Source organism: Melanotaenia boesemani, chromosome 20 (assembly GCF_017639745.1).
Source record: "Melanotaenia boesemani isolate fMelBoe1 chromosome 20, fMelBoe1.pri, whole genome shotgun sequence".
In the NCBI taxonomy this organism is placed as follows: Eukaryota; Metazoa; Chordata; class Actinopteri; order Atheriniformes; family Melanotaeniidae; genus Melanotaenia; species Melanotaenia boesemani.
The window spans coordinates 3,161,479-3,179,011 of record NC_055701.1 but is presented as its reverse complement, the minus strand read 5'-3'; the positions used below and the strand labels follow the sequence as shown (position 1 = coordinate 3,179,011).

General features: G+C 41.3%; 1 protein-coding gene across 1 annotated transcript; it reads right to left on the bottom strand.

Annotated features, from left to right (window-relative positions):
- Positions 1-912: 912 nt before the first annotated feature.
- On the bottom strand, positions 913-8,989 carry tedc1 (tubulin epsilon and delta complex 1). The gene is made up of 8 exons (XM_041972969.1): positions 8,704-8,989; positions 7,870-7,954; positions 7,429-7,646; positions 7,212-7,349; positions 3,512-3,577; positions 3,085-3,171; positions 1,514-1,657; positions 913-1,414 (listed from the first exon to the last, which is right to left on the bottom strand). The coding sequence occupies exons 1-8, from the start codon at positions 8,842-8,844 to the stop codon at positions 1,064-1,066; spliced, it is 1,230 nt and encodes a 409-aa protein (XP_041828903.1). The 5' UTR covers positions 8,845-8,989; the 3' UTR covers positions 913-1,063.
- Between the last annotated feature and the right edge of the window lie 8,544 nt (positions 8,990-17,533).

The following is a 17,533-nucleotide window of genomic DNA, read 5'->3' as shown; positions in this document are numbered from 1 at the left end:
CTCCTGTTTGACTTTAGCCTGAGGTGCTGATGAAGCTGCTGATTAACTTATGATTTGTTGGGTCATTTTCACTGCATTTAACTGAGCAGTTAGTGCCAGAAGAACAGGAATACACTCACTAGCTCCACCTGTTCAGCTGCTTGTTAACGCAAATGTCTAATCAGCCAATCACATGGCAGCATGTAGTCACGTAGACGTGGTGAAGACGACATGCTGAAGTTCAAACTGAGCATCAGAATGAGGAAGAAAGGAGATTTAAGTGACTTTGAATGTGGCATGGTTGTTGGTCTGAGTATTTACTGGGATTTCCACGAACCATCTCAGGCTGCTGCTGGTGTAATGGTGGGGGTGGTATTCTCTTGGTCCACTTTGGGCCCCTTAGTACCAACGTGGCCTGGTTTAACCAGCACAGCCTACCTGAGTATTGTTACTGACCATGTCCATCCCATTATGACCACAGTGGAGCATCTTCTGATGCTACTTCCAGCAGGATAATGCACCATGTCACAAAGCTCAGATCATCTCCACCTGCTTTCTAGAACATGACGATGAGTTCACTGGACTCCAACGGCCTCCACAGCCACCAGATCTCAGTCCAGTAGAGCAGCTTTGGGATGTGGTGGAACGGGAGATTCTCATCATGGATGCAGCCGACAAACCTGCAGCAACTGTGTGATGCTGTCATGTTGATATGGAGAAAACCTCTGAGGAAGGTTTCCACCACCTGCTTCATCTATCACACCAGGAATGAAGGCAGTTCTGGAGGAAAAAGGGTCCAACCCGGTACTAGAAAGTGGACCTGATAAAGTGAGTGGTGAGTTCATAAGCCTGAATATTAAAAACAAAACAAATAAAAATAAAATAAAACTGGCAGCATATCAGATTCTAAATGTAAAGTAACATTTTGCTAAATAAAGAGAAAACATTTTTATTGGATGCATTTCCAAAACAGAAGTGTAATCTTAAACATCACAGTGTCTGTTACAAAAGCTTCAGCCATGTGTCAAACTTGAAGAGTCATAAATACGACAGTCATTGGGATCTGAATCTTCAGTTAGAAAATCTACAGAGGGATCAACAGCAGCTCATCCAGCCTGCCGATCAGGTCCTGCAGCTGCATCCTGTTGGCCAGTCTCTGCCTGTCCCTCTGCTGCAGCAGCACAGACTCGGCATGAAGCAGACGCTCTGCAGCCTGAGATGCTGGGAGCTCATGAGGAGCCTGGACCTCGCCATGGGGGCCCTCTGTGAGGCAACAGCGGGGTGCAACAGGCTTCTCAGGCTGCAGCCTGGCTCGACAGACCGGAGGGAACGATGGTAGGGTGGGGAGAGAGGAAGGAGGAGGAGGCAGGGAGGGGGCGATCGCATCCTGTAAACTCTCTCCTCTGTCAGCACATCCTCTGCGTCTCTGTGCTTCCTGTGAACAGATGAAAGAAGACGACCATTATGTCCAGTCTCTGGACTTGTCTGGATCCACATGGATGAGCGTGAAGACAATCAAGTGTGTGTTACACACCTGATCTGTCGGCAGTCTCATCAGCATTTCGTCCAGTTTCTGCAGCCCTCTGTCTCCATGGTGACACCCTTTTGGACTCCCACCGGGTGCTTGTGAAGACCTCTTGACATGAAGATCGGCCAGATGGCAGTCCACCACACTGTCCTACACACACCAACACACACTGGTGGTTAGCATCACATCAGCTGACTGCTGGAGGGAGAGAGGTTTACAAAAACCAGCAAAACATGACGAACTGTAAAAATATGTCAACGTCTGAAAATTGTTTTTAATTAATTCTTTATTAAAAAACCTTATAAGCTTTTTAAAACTCATAACTGTTAACAGCATGACATGTGCCACATGAGCGTCTGATCAGTGGAGCAAGCGGAATAACTGCTTGTTTTTACTTCTCTGTTTTCTTGTATTAGAAATAATAAATAAATAAATAACATATATGATGCAGTGCTGTAAGTGATGACATTCAACATAAAGGCTTTCATTCGTGGTCATACTTTCAGCTGGTTCATACTTTTATAAACACCTACAGTTTATAAAAGTACATGTAAATTATTTATGTTAACTAAAATGAGTTTAGCAAGTTAAGAATTAAAAATGTGAAGAACATGTTTAAAAGATACCTCATTAAAAACAGTTTCTATTGGTATCTAATGACTTTACTGAAATAACTTGTGTTTTTATTCTCTGAATATGAAATAACTATTTAACCGACTGCGCATAAGAATAAACTAAATTGTTTGATTAAAGATATAATTAGAATCCAGTTCAGAGTCATAGAAGCACCTCATGTGGTTCCCAACCTGTGGTCCCCCAAAAAGCACAGGGGGTCCCTGGGGCTTTGATCATTAGAGCCATTGTGATTAATGTCCACAAATTGCCCCTATTTTAAGAAAACAAAAAGTAAGGCTATATCTTGTTCATTTACCTTTGTCTTTATCAAAGGACAGGACTCAACCAGAAGACATAGTTTATGGTGAGAATCTCACTTTTGAAAACCTAAAACCAGCTTGGTTTCAGCCCAGGGTGGAGCAGGGGGTCCATGGCATTTTAGTATATGCATGAAGGGGGTCCCCGAGGAAAAAAGGTCACAAAGCTGCTGCAATATTTTCTTCTCTCTTTCTAAAATTAATTTTTAGTCAAAGAAATTTTAGTTTCTTTTCTGAGTGAAATTGGAACGGTCCAAATAGCTGGTTCATGTTTCGACTTCAGAGGTGGCCGTGTGATAGCAGAGACCCTTAGCACAGTAAATTATCTACACTCGTGTTTCTTTCCTATGTTATCCAAGAGGTTAACTGGGGTCAAAATGCATTAATTTGTTTTAAAAATGTACATTTTTGTTCTCCTTATTAACGAATATCAGCAACCTGATGGCACCAGACCAGATCAAACCTCCAGAAGCTTTGCTGCCTTTTGGTTAAGAGCCAGTCGACTCCGCTGCTGGTCGGGATGCTTTCAGAAAATATCGATTTCCATCCATCTTTATTCTGCTGGTTGGTTCAGTTTACTACCTCTATGTCACTGTTTTCTGTCACACAGAAACCAGGCTACAGATAATGTGTTAATTAACCCACCATCCAGGTCCAGAAGACTTTCTCCACCTGTTTCCACCTCACGTATGCTTCTAGGAGGTCACACAGCTGCTGCAAACACACACAGTCCTACAACACACACACACACATCAACTAAAATAGTCAAGAATATGAACATGAATTATAACTGCAGTGAAATCTGAGGACTTTCAGTTTAATAGCTGTTATAGATGGTTTTTATCAGGTCACATGATCTCGTCTCTAAACTTTCTCCATTCTGCAGACATAAAAATCTCCTTTTCTTTCAGGGATAAAGGAGACGTTTACATCCAGCCCCTCAACATGGATGCTCATTATTCAGATAAATAGTCACCATGGAGAATGATGAAGCATGAAGGAGTGAGGCGAGGGGGTGGAGGTGGGGGGCTAGACCAGACCTTCATCATCTTAAAAGACCTCGGATACGTACCTGCTGCAGGGCTGCTGAGCTCTGACCAGAGGAGGACGTAGAGGTGGAGAGGCTGGCAGAAAAAACCTGAGGATGGAGGAGTTCAGTATTGACTAATTTATTTTTGACATATTGATATTGGTGTTCACTCCTTAATGTGATGATGAAGAGAGTTCAGAAGACATCTTCATCACCTTGCTGACATCTCTGTGTAAAATATAAATATACACACGACTACAGGAAGCTTTTGTTTTGTATTAGATTAGATTAGATTAGATTAGACTTTATTATCTCACAGTGGAGAAATTCACTTGTTACAGCAGCTCTTGTTATAGAATAAAGTACAGAGAGGCAAAATAAGGTGAACATGCATCACAGCAAGAAAGTGCAATAGAAATTATTTACAAGTCTAAGAAAAGCAAAAATATGTACCGTTATAATATAAAGATATATATATATATATATATATATACACACACATATATATATATACACATACATATATATACATACATACACACATACATACATACATACATACACACATACATTATATATATATATATATATATATATATATATATATATATATATATATATATACATACACACACACACTACATCCATACATAAAATAAAATAAAATATAACAACAACCTCACAGACTATATACATATTTACATGGTGATGGTGGGATATGAAGAATATGATGACATTGATAATGGGGGGTATTGCACAGTAAAATATAAATAAATATTACACAGTATTATGATTATACAGATAAGTTGTACAGTCTGACAGCAGTGGGAATGAAGGACCTGCGGTAGCTCCTTCCTACACTGAGGGTGTCTCAGTCTGCTGCTGAAGGAGCTGCTCAGCCCCCCCACAGTCTGGTGCAGTGGGTGAGAGGTGGTGTCCATGATGGATGTGAGCTTGGCCAACATCCTCCTCTCACCCACCTCTTCCACAGAGTCCAGCCCGCAGCCCAGGACAGAGCTGGCCCTCCTGACCAGCTTGTTCAGTCTCTTCCTGTCCCGGTCGGTGCTGCTCGCTCCCCAGCAGACAACGGCGTAGAGGACAGCAGAGGCTACCACAGAGTCATAAAATGTCCTTAGCAGAGGCCTGCATACTCCAAAGGACCTCAGTCTCCTCAGGAGGTGGAGGCGACTCTGGCCCTTCTTGTACAGGGCGTCTGTGTGGTGTGACCACTCCAGTTTATTGTTGAGGTGAACACCCAGGTACTTGAAACTGTCCACCCGGTCAATCTCCTTCCCCTGGATGTTCACCGGTGTGTGGGGTAGTGTCCTTCTCCGGAAGTCAATCACCATCTCCATGGTCTTACTGGTGTTTAAGCACAGGTGGTTGCGCTCACACCAGTCCACAAAGTCCCTGATGACTGACCGGTACTCCAGCTCGTTCCCCTCAGACACACAGCCCACAATGGCTGAGTCGTCAGAGAACTTCTGGAGATGACAGCTGCTGGTGTTATAGGTGAAGTCCGAGGTGTAAAGGGTGAAGAGGAACGGTGAGAGCACTGTTCCTTGAGGGGCCCCCGTGCTGCAGACTACCACCTCAGACACACAGTTCTGCAGACGCACGTACTGTGGCCGGTTGGTGAGGTAGTCGATGGTCCACGCGGCTAGCTTTCCATCCACACCAGCTCCTTCCAGCTTCCCCCGCAGCAGCACCGGCTGGATGGTGTTAAATGCACTGGAGAAGTCAAAAAACATGACTCTCACGACGCTCCCAGCGGTCTCCAGGTGAGCCAGCGCCCTGTGCAGTAGGTAGATGACAGCATCATCCACCCCGATGTTTGGCCTGTAGGCAAACTGCAGCGGGTCCATCGCGGTGCACACCACGGAGCGGAGGTGACCGAGGATGAGCCTCTCCATGGTCTTCATCAGGTGGGAGGTCAAGGCGACGGGTCTGTAATGGTTCGGTTCCTTCGCGTGTGATATCTTAGGAACCGAAACCACACAGGAGGTCTTCCACAGGACAGGGACCTTCTCCAGGCTGAGGCTCAGGTTAAAGATGTACCTGAGCACCTCACAGAGCTGGTCTGCACAGGTCCTGAGCAGCCTGGGGCTGATGCCGTCGGGTCCTGCAGCTTTCCTGTTCTTCAGCCGCCTCAGTTCTCTCCTCACCTGGGCCGATGTAAAGGAGAGGGGGGAGGTGGAGGGCAGTGGGGGGCTGGTGGTCGAGTCCATTGGTGTGGAGTGGAGATGGGGGGTAGGTGAAAGTGGAGGTGAAGATGAAGGTGGTCGGGGGAAGGTGATGGTAGACGCTGGACTGGGGATGTGTGAAGAGGGGGGAGGGGGGGCAGGGAGAGTGGGGTTTGAATCAAATCTGTTAAAAAACAGATTTAAATCATTGGCCCAGCGCTGGTCTCCATCAGCTGTCCCTCTGGCACCACTCTGTCGGTATAACAGACGAAGTCTGAGTGTCGTCTGCAGCGTGTTTCTGACTTAACGTCTGATTGTGAGTTTTTATTTTCCTCATCATCGTTAGTATAATATCGAAGCTCCTGGCAGATTTAAAAAGACTCTCCCGTCCTCCATAAATACAAAAAGCCACAACATGGAAGTGATATCTGACGTGTACCTGAGACTGGACAGTCAGTAAAATATAACACGTCTTCATGGAGACTTTAATAATCTGGTCCAGTATATACAACATGTAATCATAATTCATGTTGGCATGGCAACCGCTGTGGTTACTTCCTTCAATGAACTTACAGGAGCTGAACGTAGCGAGAACTTCTGTAATCGTACACCGGCTTTCTGACAAGCAGAACAGCTAATTCATGTCTGAAGCTGAAATCAGATGCAGCTTCTGTAACAGCCTTCATGTTGTGCAGATATTCCAAATGACCTTTTATTTTATAGCACAGGAAACTAGAACTAAACATTTTTTTATTTTATTTTATTTAACCTTTATTTAACCAGGAAGTCCCATTGAGATTAAACACCTCGTTTGTAAGGGAGTCCTGGCCAAAAAGTATCAGTTACAACCAAAGTAAAATGAACAATTAAAATTACTTACAAATTATGAAAACTGCATAAAACTACATAAAAAGCTACTAACCTGTCAGAGAACACTGTTGTTTTCTTTAATTATAATTTAGTCCCTGTTTCCTTAAACTTTATAAGCTGATAGTTTTCATCAGAGACTGGCAGAGAACCCCGGTCGGGACTCGGACTTGGACCGGCTGCATCGAGGAGCTGTAGCTTCTGTTCGTGGATTAACGCAGCGACATTTAGCTCAACTGGCTCAGCAGCCGCCTCCTTAATCCATTGTTTTAACTCATTTGTTATTTTATTTATTTAACTATTTGTTTTACCTGGTCTTATTTATTATCTTTCACTGTATTTTTATTTATTTATGCATTAATTTGTTTGTCCAAAAGGCAAAAGACTGGAAAAGTTAACAGGTTAAATTCAGACCCAGCATTATTCTGAGTCTGGTCATGTGATCGCTGCAGTTCTGACTTGGACTGAAAGCGACTTGTAAATCTTTCCAGTTGAAGAAATGTTTCATGCCTAGTTGACACATTTAGATAGCATCTTGTTCCAGTTCTGACTTCTGAGAGGTTTTAACATCCTTCCTGTTCCTGGCTCCTCCAGAAACTTTCATTTGTTTAACTTTGATCTGCGTCGTCTTTGTCAGATACAGAGCAGCGACTTGTAGAAACAGGAAAGAGAAAAAGAGAAGATCTCCTCACAGCATGAAGTGCTCGAGTCCGTTCGTGTATCATGGACAGCAGAGTCCGTCCCTGGTGTCTCAGACTCCCGATGAGCCACTGAAGTCTCCTCAGCGAGGTTTCATCCATCTGGAACTCACTGGAAAACTCCCATTTCGCCTCAAACACAGAAAGTAAACAAAAACATTTGAATACGAAATAAATTTGCCAGCATATGATTGTAGAGAGCTAAACTCACAGGTAGAGCTGAGATGAGAGTTTTGTCTAGTTGCTGAAGTCGCTGTGCCAAGAGTTTGTCCAGAGTTCCCGCAGCCAGCAGCCAACCCAGCGCCAGGAGGAGATCTCTGCTGGAGAAACTCCCTCCATCCTCTCCGCCTTCTCCGCCCTCCTTTCTGTACATCCAGTCAGCATGGTAGCCGGTCTGCCACAGACCTGCAGTCACCAGCTTTCTGTGCCCTGAGGTGCACAAAGAAGGAAAAACAGGCTCTTTAAATTAATTCAGCAGTTCAAGCAACATCACTTGTTTTGCTTCAGTTGAATACAAGGATCTATTTAAATGGTGACAACAGGAAATTATTTCCATCTACCAAATAATATTACAGTCAACTAGCTTTAATAATGGTTTGGGGCATGTGAACACAAACTGCATGTAAAGAGAAAATCACAGAGGTGAACTCACCTCCTCGTATCTGAGCGCTGGTCTCAGAGGAAACTACCCCGGTCGTCTGGAGAATGTTGGCCAGGAGCTTCCAAAACTGATCCTCCTAAAAAACAACAAACAGATGGATTTGGACCTTCAGCTGATCCATCTGCTGTTGGCCAAAGCCTCATCAGAAATGGTCTCCATGGAAACGTGGCTGTCAAGAAGCCATTAAGGAAGGGAAACAGGGAGAAAAGCTGAGACAAGAACTTGACTGAAAATCAGAGGCAACAGGTCTTATGGAGGAATGGATCCTTCCCTGAGTGTGGGATCTTCTGGACAGAGAACGGGAAAAAAGAAGAAGCATCCAAAGAAGAGCTTTGGAAAGTCCTTCAAGAGGTCTGGAGACCTATTCCTGGAGGCTATTTAAAGAAATGATAGTTTTTCTAAGAAGGTCCAGAATGTGATGAAGAATAAAAATATTCACTTTCAAGCTCCAAAGAATTAGACCAACTCTGGTTCCGACTCAGAAACTGGATTTATGTTTGTGTACATGTTAGAATAAATTGAATTAATGTCAGTCATTTTCATATCCTGCCATTTAAAGCTTAGTATTTTTATTTTATAAATGATCGTATGTTGACTCCCATATAATTTGTGTTTATGTAAAGCTATATGTCTTTACTGCACTGATTTTAGTTTATTTCCGAATTATTTAATGATTTCAAACTTTTCTTAATAATTTTCTTACATCAGCTTTACAGTTTTAGATCCAGTTATTTTAATTAATCGACACACAAGTAAAGTTAAAAACTTGAACTGTGGTGGAAGCTCATGAAGCAGAAATGCGCATTTTTAACATTTAACCTGTACCTCAGGTCCGTGTCCAAATTTTGCCCGTCTGAAGGCCTCTGGTGGCGGAACAGCGTCCAGGCCGGCGGCAGCTAAAAGTCTACACAGAGCTTCGATAACCTGCTTCACTTCCACACTGACAGCCGCTTTGCTCCGCTGCATTACAGCCACGGGACCCGAACTGAAACCTAGACAAAACCTGAGTCCTCTGAGCTGACATAAAGACCAGCAGCGCAACGAAATCTGTTTACAAACGAGTTTACCGCGTTCTGAGACGAAGAACTTCCGGGTCGTTGCTAGGAAACGTAACAGCGAATGATGATTGGTGTCTGTTTTGACCAATCAGATGCGCGAATATATGTTGTTTTTTTTTTTGTTGTTGTTGTTGTTGTTGTTTTTTTCCTAATTTGTAACGTGAACAACACATACAACGTAAGAGGCATAAGGAAATTATGTCTTACGTACAGATTAAAGCCCAGACAAGACAAGACAAGACAAATATAAACATGCTTTATATAATATATATAAAATAATAATAATAATTAATCATTTTTAATATATAAATTAAAAAAGACAAGTAAATAAAATAAAATAAAACTCTGCCAGGGTTTTTCACATAGATTTAGATCCAGAACTAGGTATAAAAGCGTATTTCCTGTTCATGAAATTTAGAGAGGAGAGAAGGAGACAGAAGTATAAATAAAAAGCATAGACCGAGTGTAGTTTTTTCCATTTTCATTTGTGTATGAAGAATTTCCTGAGGATTATGATGGTGTTAATGACCAGTTCGTTGTCTTTGTTGATCAGGGGAATGCCAAAGATTATGTCCTTTAGGGAAAAATCGGGTCCATAATTTCGAGGAAAGATTTTGGGGAAAAGCCAGTAATAAATGTCCTCCCAAAATGTTTTACTTAGCACACATTCAAAGAACAGATGTTCTGCAGATTCCATATAATTTTCACAAAATACGCAACAGTTAGAATCAAAACGAAAACAACGATTAAAAAACTTTCCTGAGGGTTAAATAGCTGACAAAGTTTTAAGTTGCACCTCTTTAGCTTTCTGATAAATGGAATATTTTAAATAATTAGTTCTCATTTTGCAGATTTGACTGAAAAATGTTGTGAAATCCCGAATCCTGAAGAATGCCGGTGTTCTGTCAGTTTAGCATACATTGTCAGATTAGCATACGCATAGTGCAAACTAACTGCACCTAACCCTAACCCTAACCTTAACCCTAACCCTAACCTTAACCAGCATGCGCATTAACGTAATGTATGCTACTCTGATGCGTATGCTAAACTGACAGAACACCGGCCATGAACTGGATTAACAAGTAATTTCCTTAATACTGAATTGGGACGTTTGGGACCTGCAAAACCAAATTCATTTAACAGAAGACTGGGGAGACGGGGATTTTTGCAGGATTTATCTGGAAATAAATTAGATGCTTGAATAATGATGTTAGCAGGCATTGCCTTGGAAAGATTGAGGAATTCTTTTGGAATCAGTGGTGAGCCAAACTTTGCACATAATTCATTATAAGACATGAATCCCCTCTGTCATTTAGAAGCTGCATCACAGACCAAATCCCTTTGTCGAAACAGTTTTATGAAACTGTGACAGTGACATATTTACAGTTCCAGATAAGAATTTTATGAGGACTGAAATTATGGGAATTATGATTCCACCAAATTTATGAAAGATGTAACTTGGTATAAGATACCAAAGACTATTTGAATTATTAAGAAATTATTTAAGCCAGTTTATCTTCAATGTTCCATTCAGACACTGAAAATCAATAATTTGCACACTACCTTCTTCATAGGTTTGGACCATTTTACCTTTCTTTATGTTCCATATTCCATATATATATATATATATATATATATATATATATATAGTTAAAATGGGTTTGATTAATAGTATTAATAGCTTTGGGTGGGATGCAAAGAGAATGCACTAGAAAGACTTTCCAATTTGGTAACAAAATTCACCCAAAAACCGAATGGTCCCTGTTAGACCAGTTATTAAGATGTAATTTTCATTTATTCAATTTTCCCCAAATATTAAAATTTTCTAAAGTCTCTTTGTTTTTGGTTAAATGCATACCTAGACATTTAACTGTGGATTTAACGGGGATATTACGTACCAATGTTAAAGGACAATCTTTTAAAGGGAGAATTTCACATTTATTAATATTTAATTTTAGACCTGATGCTTTGGAAAATGAATGCAGTGTCATCAGCCAGTTGACTAATGACAAGCTGTTCTCCTACATTAGAAAGTTTATTAAAGTTAGAGTGTTTAATGAGAACAGAAAGCATTTCTGCAGCTGCAATGGAGAGAAGAGGTGGGACTGGACAGCCTTGTTTAATCCTTCTGTAAATCATTAACCGTTGAGTGGTTCCACGTGGTAGACACAGAGCTATTCATATCTCGATAAAAAATTATGATTGCATTAATCATAATTGATTACATTAATAACATTATATATATGTGTGTGTGTGTGTTTCTATATGATGCTGGCTCAGCTAGAAGCCATGTGGATGCAGGATACAATGAGTTTATAGCAGAGTGCTGCAGAGGGTGGATTCACCACTTGATGATATACTTTCATTGCTGCATTGCAAAGGATGATATCTGATGTGACATCGATGAAAATATGTGATTGAATATGTGATTTAGTATGTTCACTTACATACAGTACAGTAATATTTATGTACTGTTACTGTAGTATATTGTTTAGTTTTGCACAACTCTCCCCAAGGGTTGATACTTACTTTACGTTTGTAGTATATAAGTGACTGAAGTGTATGTTTTTCTGCATAATGATGTGAACAAATCCTGTAAGATTGCAAAAAGTGTATGAAGTGAAAATGTGAAACACATTCAGTCATACGTCCAGTTACCCTACTAACAACAGAAATGTGTAACTTTACCATAGTTTTCAAATGGCTGTACATCTAGTGTTTAGCGCTGTCTTTATATGTATTCAAAAACACTTACAGATTAGACTGTCATGATGAAAACACGACAAAGCTTTTTGAGTACCCAGTTTGTACTAAATGGTGACAGGACTTTTCGTTCTGACGGCTCTGACAGTTTCATTGACATAAATACTTGCTTTTGTGGAATGAACCATGCAAGTGACGCACGTTTGCAGGTTTTCCACAGGGTTCTGCCGTTCGTACAAATTATTGTGAGAAACATACTAACTGCAACGCAAATGTTAATCCTGATGTGAGAAATGAACCAAAGTGACTGAGAAAACTGTAATCATGCTGGGTGTTGAAATGCTTTATAAATCACTGAGACCCACATTTCTCCCAAAGACCTGCAGGTAATTGTGTTATTAAGTCCTCTGTTGTTAGAGTATCTTTGAAAAACAACTGTTCACTTGGAATGACAAGAAGTATACACATCATGGAGATAAATACTTGGTAGTTTTAAACTACAAATGGGTTAGCAGTTATTTATTAATCCCAGCTGGGATTTATGAAGTAAACCCATCCAGATTCCCGCCCCCGGGCAGCAATTAGGGGTTAAGGGCCTTGCTCAGGGGCCCATAGTGGTTTACCTTAGATACCAGCCTGGGGACTTGAACCCAGGTTCTCCAGACCCAACCCACCCCAGATGAGTTAAAGCACTGGAAGCTTCAGAGCTTTAAATTCAGCAGCACAGTGACATCTGCTGGTTTGTTGAGCGTACTTTACACCTGCTGATGTGCTGACGACTCAATCTGGGATGTTTTGTTTGTTTTCACTTCCAATAAATATCTGCCTTCTAATGATCATCCCTGATCCACAACCGGAAGCTCAGCGAATTAAACATCTGTCACATGAAATGAAACAAACACAGATTGAAAATGAAAAAAAGAAAAAACATCATAAAGTTACTACTAGACTTTTAGATTTAAGGTTTTGACTAAAATGAATTATCTAATTTTAAGTTAAATATTGACTATTCTTCCTTCTCCTTCCCCACACACCTCCTCTGTTCCCCTGCACTACGTCTCATCGACACCTCAGCCCTCCTGCCCCCCACTGGGGGCTCTCCTCCCCTTCTTGTCACCTTCACTGCTGAAGATGTGAGGAGAGAGTTCTGTCGCCATTCGTCCCAGGAAATCTGCGGGCCCTGATGGCCTCAGCCCCAGAGTGCTGAAAGGATGTGCCTCAGTGTGGGATCTTCAAACACATCTTCAGCCTGAGCCTGATCCAGATGTTTGTCCCTGACAGGTGGAAAACCTCATGTCTGGTTCCAGTGCCCAAGAAGAAGCATCCCAGCACATACAGCGACTATAAACCAGTGACTCTGATGTCAGGTCATAAAGTTGCTGTACAGGCTCGTGTTTGGGCACCTTCACACACACTGATGGTAGAAGCTGCCTTACAGCCATATCTGAAATGTATAAGAGTAAGCTGTAAATAAACGTGTAAAATGAGGATTTTTCTGGTCCACAACATACTCCTGTGAGTTGAAATATACCCCTGCCTGAAAGAAAACTAAAATGCTGGTGAGTGCAAATATTACTCCTCCCTTACCTTTCCATCATAAATACCTTATTGCTGCTGAAGATCATTTTTGTGTTTCTCGGTACCTTGGATGGTTTTTGTTACTGCTCTGTAAAACTTGTTTTAGTTTAGAGGCTGTAATCCTTCCTCCTCTTTGGCTGTACCAGATAGTGGATGAGCTCTGGGCCCTGGTCTCCTCCTCTACTGCCTGTACCTGTGATTCACGGAGTTCCTCAAAACAGAAATCCCTGCATGCTGCCTGTAGTTGTTCTGGAGTTCTGGACTCTTTGTAATATGGTGCTCTGGACATCAAGGCAGCACTTCTTGGCAAGTTTTTTGTCTTGCCTGCAGAGGTAGCCAGAAAAGAACAAATATCCATCCATCCATTTTCTGCTGCTTATCCGGAGTCGGGTTGCAGGGGCAGCTGCCTAAGAAGGGAAACCCAGACTTCCCTCTCCCCGGCCACATTCACCAGCTCGTCTGGGGGGATCCCGAGGCGTTCCCAGGCCAGCCAAGAGATGTAGTCCATCCAGCGTGTCCTGGGTCTTCCTCGGGGCCTCCTTCTGGTAGGACGTGCCCAGAACACCTCACCAGGAGGCGTCCAGGAGGCTTCCTAACCAGATGCCCGAGCCACCTCATCTGGCTCCTCTCAGTGTGGAGGAGCAGCGGCTCTACTCTGAGCCCCTCCAGGATCTCCTAGCTTCTCATCCTATCTCTAAGGAAGAGCCCAGCCACCCTGCGGAGAAACTCATTTCGGCCGCTTGTATTCGCAATCTTGTTCTTTCGGTCACTACCCACAGCTCATGACCATAGGTGAGGGTAGGAGCGTAGATCAACCAGTAAATCGAGAGCTTTGCCTTTTGGCTCAGCTCCTTCTTCACCACGAAGAAGAAGCTGTGATGCAGTGATGCAGAGTCCGCATTACTGCAGACGCGGCACCAATCTGCCCGTCGATCGCTCGATGATGATGATGATTATTATTATTATTATTATTATCATTATCATTATTTATCATAATTATATTATAATTAATATCTTATAATTTTTCTCCTGCTTTTTTCTTATTAAAGTAATAATAATTATTCAAATGAGAAAAAAAATAAATTATTTATCAGAAAATACAATAAGTTTAATAATCAAACTCTATGTCAAAAGAAAAAAAACATTCAGTCTGTGAACTGCTTTTCATCATATCCTGAAACACCTTTTAGCAGTAAGTCACATTTAAAAACATAATTTTACATAATTGTTATCAATTTTAGAACAATTCTGCTAGAATTTGACTTTAATTTACAGTTACTTGAACCAGATGCTGAGGGAGCAGCAGGCCAGGCCCAGCGTGTTGTTTTACATTAGCTCATTACACAGTTTCCTCAGCAGAGGGCGCTTTAACTCCATGTTTAGTTAAACAGCGTCTCTTCTGCAGGTAACAGCGAGTTGATTGCACCTAATCCAACATTAATTTTGTAAAGGAGGTGTTGGTATGTAATCCAACTTGTGACCTCTAAAGGACTGTATAGGTAACTAATGTAGATCTTCATGCTCCTCAGGTTGTCCGGCCAGAACAATAATAGGAGACATCAGATCCACTCATACCACTCTTTATTAGTACCTTAGGTTCATGATTGAATGTTGATGGATGTGTTAATGGAGGTGGTTTCTTAGTAATTGACTGGACAATAAAAGAGGCGAACTTACAGTCTCATGGACACAGAAACACTGCTGACATGAAAACGTGAGTGTCTACATGACCAGAATGGGACTGTAATGACAGGAGAAGTAAGTGTCCTTCCATGGCTGCTACCTGCTGACTGATGAGGGTGATGGTCGAACGGAGCAGAGAGGGAATGTTGTTTAGTTGAGCAGAATGCCCCATGGTGAAGGAAATTAGTATTATGGGATAGATGGTGAAAAAACAGAACTATTATGGGATACTGATGCATTCAAAGTGTCCAGAAACAAAAACTGAACAATTTTAACTCTTTATAAAACATTTTGTTTGGGTTTTCTTGTCTTCTTCTTCTCTGTTTTGTACATATAATATATATATATTCTGTTATAAAAAAAATTTAAACGAAGCTGAAATGTAATGCAAATCAACATTTTATTAAACAAGATTTTCCGGACCAGATTTGATCGTAGTTGGAGAATGACCCAGAAACATGTAAAGATATATAACAAGAAGACATCACTCAACAACAAACAAGGCAGATATACACACAGCTGCTTACACGTGTGTAACTGTGTGCTGCAGAGCATCTAGCGAGCTGTGAAGCTGGTTTTGTTTGGTTAAAAGACTGTTTTTGAGATGGGATGAAAAAGTCATGTATGTGTCTCTTATTCCAGTTGGTATCGTGTCCCAGATGTTTCTACCCTTCAGTGACAGCACAACTTGTCCATCAGTGGTGTATCTGTGCACACACACACCTGGGTCTGTCTACTAGAAAAGTACAGATGTTGCTGATTTAGGAATGTAAGGGGTGTTTAATCGAGCTGCAAGTATTGGATATAAATTCATTTTCAATATTGAGGGTCTTTTAAAGTTTAAAATGAATATTTTCTGAACTCTTCTCACAAAGTTATTTCAAGGCCTTTAAAAAAATTAAGATTTTTCTCATGCAGTCGTGCAAGGATCACCCACTGTGGACGTCCTGAGCCACTGTCAAAAGGTCATTAAGAGGCTTGTGCAGAACTTGACAACAAGCTGTCATGTGGATCAGGTGTGCTGCTGCAGGGAAAGATCTAAAACCTGCAGGACAAGTGGTGATCCTGCACCAAAGTGTTGTCCCTCCTCTCTTCATTCAGGATGAAATGCTATGAACTGCAGTATTAGTATTTTAAATTTCTCAGTGGCTCCAGATGGATTTTGATTCACATTAAAAACTTTTGGATAAATTACGTTGAGGATATTAATTAATTCAAATGAATTCTATGTTTATCTACAGGTTTTTATGAAGTCAGTAAAGCAGAGAAATTCTATATATAATATATAAATTCTGCAATAAACATATTAAAAACAAAAAAAAAATTCTCAAGAGGGGCTTTGTATCCGTAAAGCTCCTCTTGGCAAAGCTAATTTGTTGGGCACATCCCAGCAGCCAGACCATCATCCTGCTGCTACGATGCTGAACCGGATACGTTTGAGAATAAAAAGATTTGATATCATTTTAACATATTTACAGTTTTATTTTCTTTCTTATTTATAGTTTTTTTACTTTTTGGGCACTCCTGTCATTCCACACGCTAGTGATTCCTCTGATATTAAAGATCTATGTATATTCAAAACTTTGGGAATCAGATCTGCACATTTTGCGTCCCTTAAATTTAAACAAACAAACACACACACACACACACACACACACACACAGAGAGAGAGTGGAAGAAGTGAGCTCACCTGCTTCTCCTCTGACCCTCCTGTCCAGGTGATAGTGTACAGTGTCACAGACGCTGCGTCCATGTCAGACGTTTTTACAAGCTTAGTGACGCACACGTCCAAACAAACTGTTAACGTCACTGACTGGCAGCTCTGTAGTCCGAACATTTCATTCAGATCCGGTTATCTCCTGCTGTAACAACTCTGCTTCATATTCCCACCGTCCTTTCCCAAATGTAGACTTTTCATGGCCCGGCCAGGAAGAGGATTGTCTCTGAGGAGCAGAGAACGTGATGTGACACTGAAACCTCAGGTTTTGGTTTGCAGCTCGTGCCTTTAATTTCCTGCTCTGAGGATTTTGTCCTACTTTGTCCGAAGTGAAAGATCAAATAGCTGAGAATGTTTAGCAGGAGGTAGAAACCAGTCCCTCGTGGCTCTGATACTTGAGTTTGTCCATCATATAGATTCATCTGTCACTGAAACCCAAAACAAAGTAAGAGCTGACACAGACAGATTAACTGGGAAGAAAATGACTTTTTTCAATTAAAAGACATTTTTAGATGCAAGTGATGTACTTTTTTTTATCATTTTTAGGTCAAATCAAATGCATCAAACTGCGAGAATTGTACATACAAATACATCCAGGACTGTAAACGGTGCTGATCCAGTCTCCTTCATATATTGCCTCTAAAACAGGAACTTTATTATAACATGTGCAAACATATGCAGTAAATGAGTCAGAGCCAAAGTCGGTTCGGTTCTACGGAGCTTAAAAGTGATTTTCTTTTTCATCTCAGTCTGAACCCTCTTAGAGAACCTTCTCCAGGAATAGTTCTCCAGGATCCTTGAAGGACTTTTTTCCCTTTTGTTCCGTTAATGCTAATAATGCTGAAGTCTGGGTTCTGGGGAGGATCAATCCTCCATCAGACTCATTATCACGGATTTTATACTCCGGTGTGAGAAA

What these genes read in the sequence shown, in the direction of transcription:
- tedc1 (XM_041972969.1), bottom strand. Translation starts at nt 8,844, where the DNA reads ATGCAGCGGAGCAAAGCGGCTGTCAGTGTGGAAGTGAAGCAGGTTATC. An exon ending in CTCTCATCTCAGCTCTACCT is followed by an intron (nt 7,350 to 7,428) that starts GTGAGTTTAGCT and finishes TCTGTGTTTGAG; the next exon opens with GCGAAATGGGAGTTTTCCAG. An exon ending in TGAGACTGCCGACAGATCAG is followed by an intron (nt 1,415 to 1,513) that starts GTGTGTAACACA and finishes ATCTGTTCACAG; the next exon opens with GAAGCACAGAGACGCAGAGG.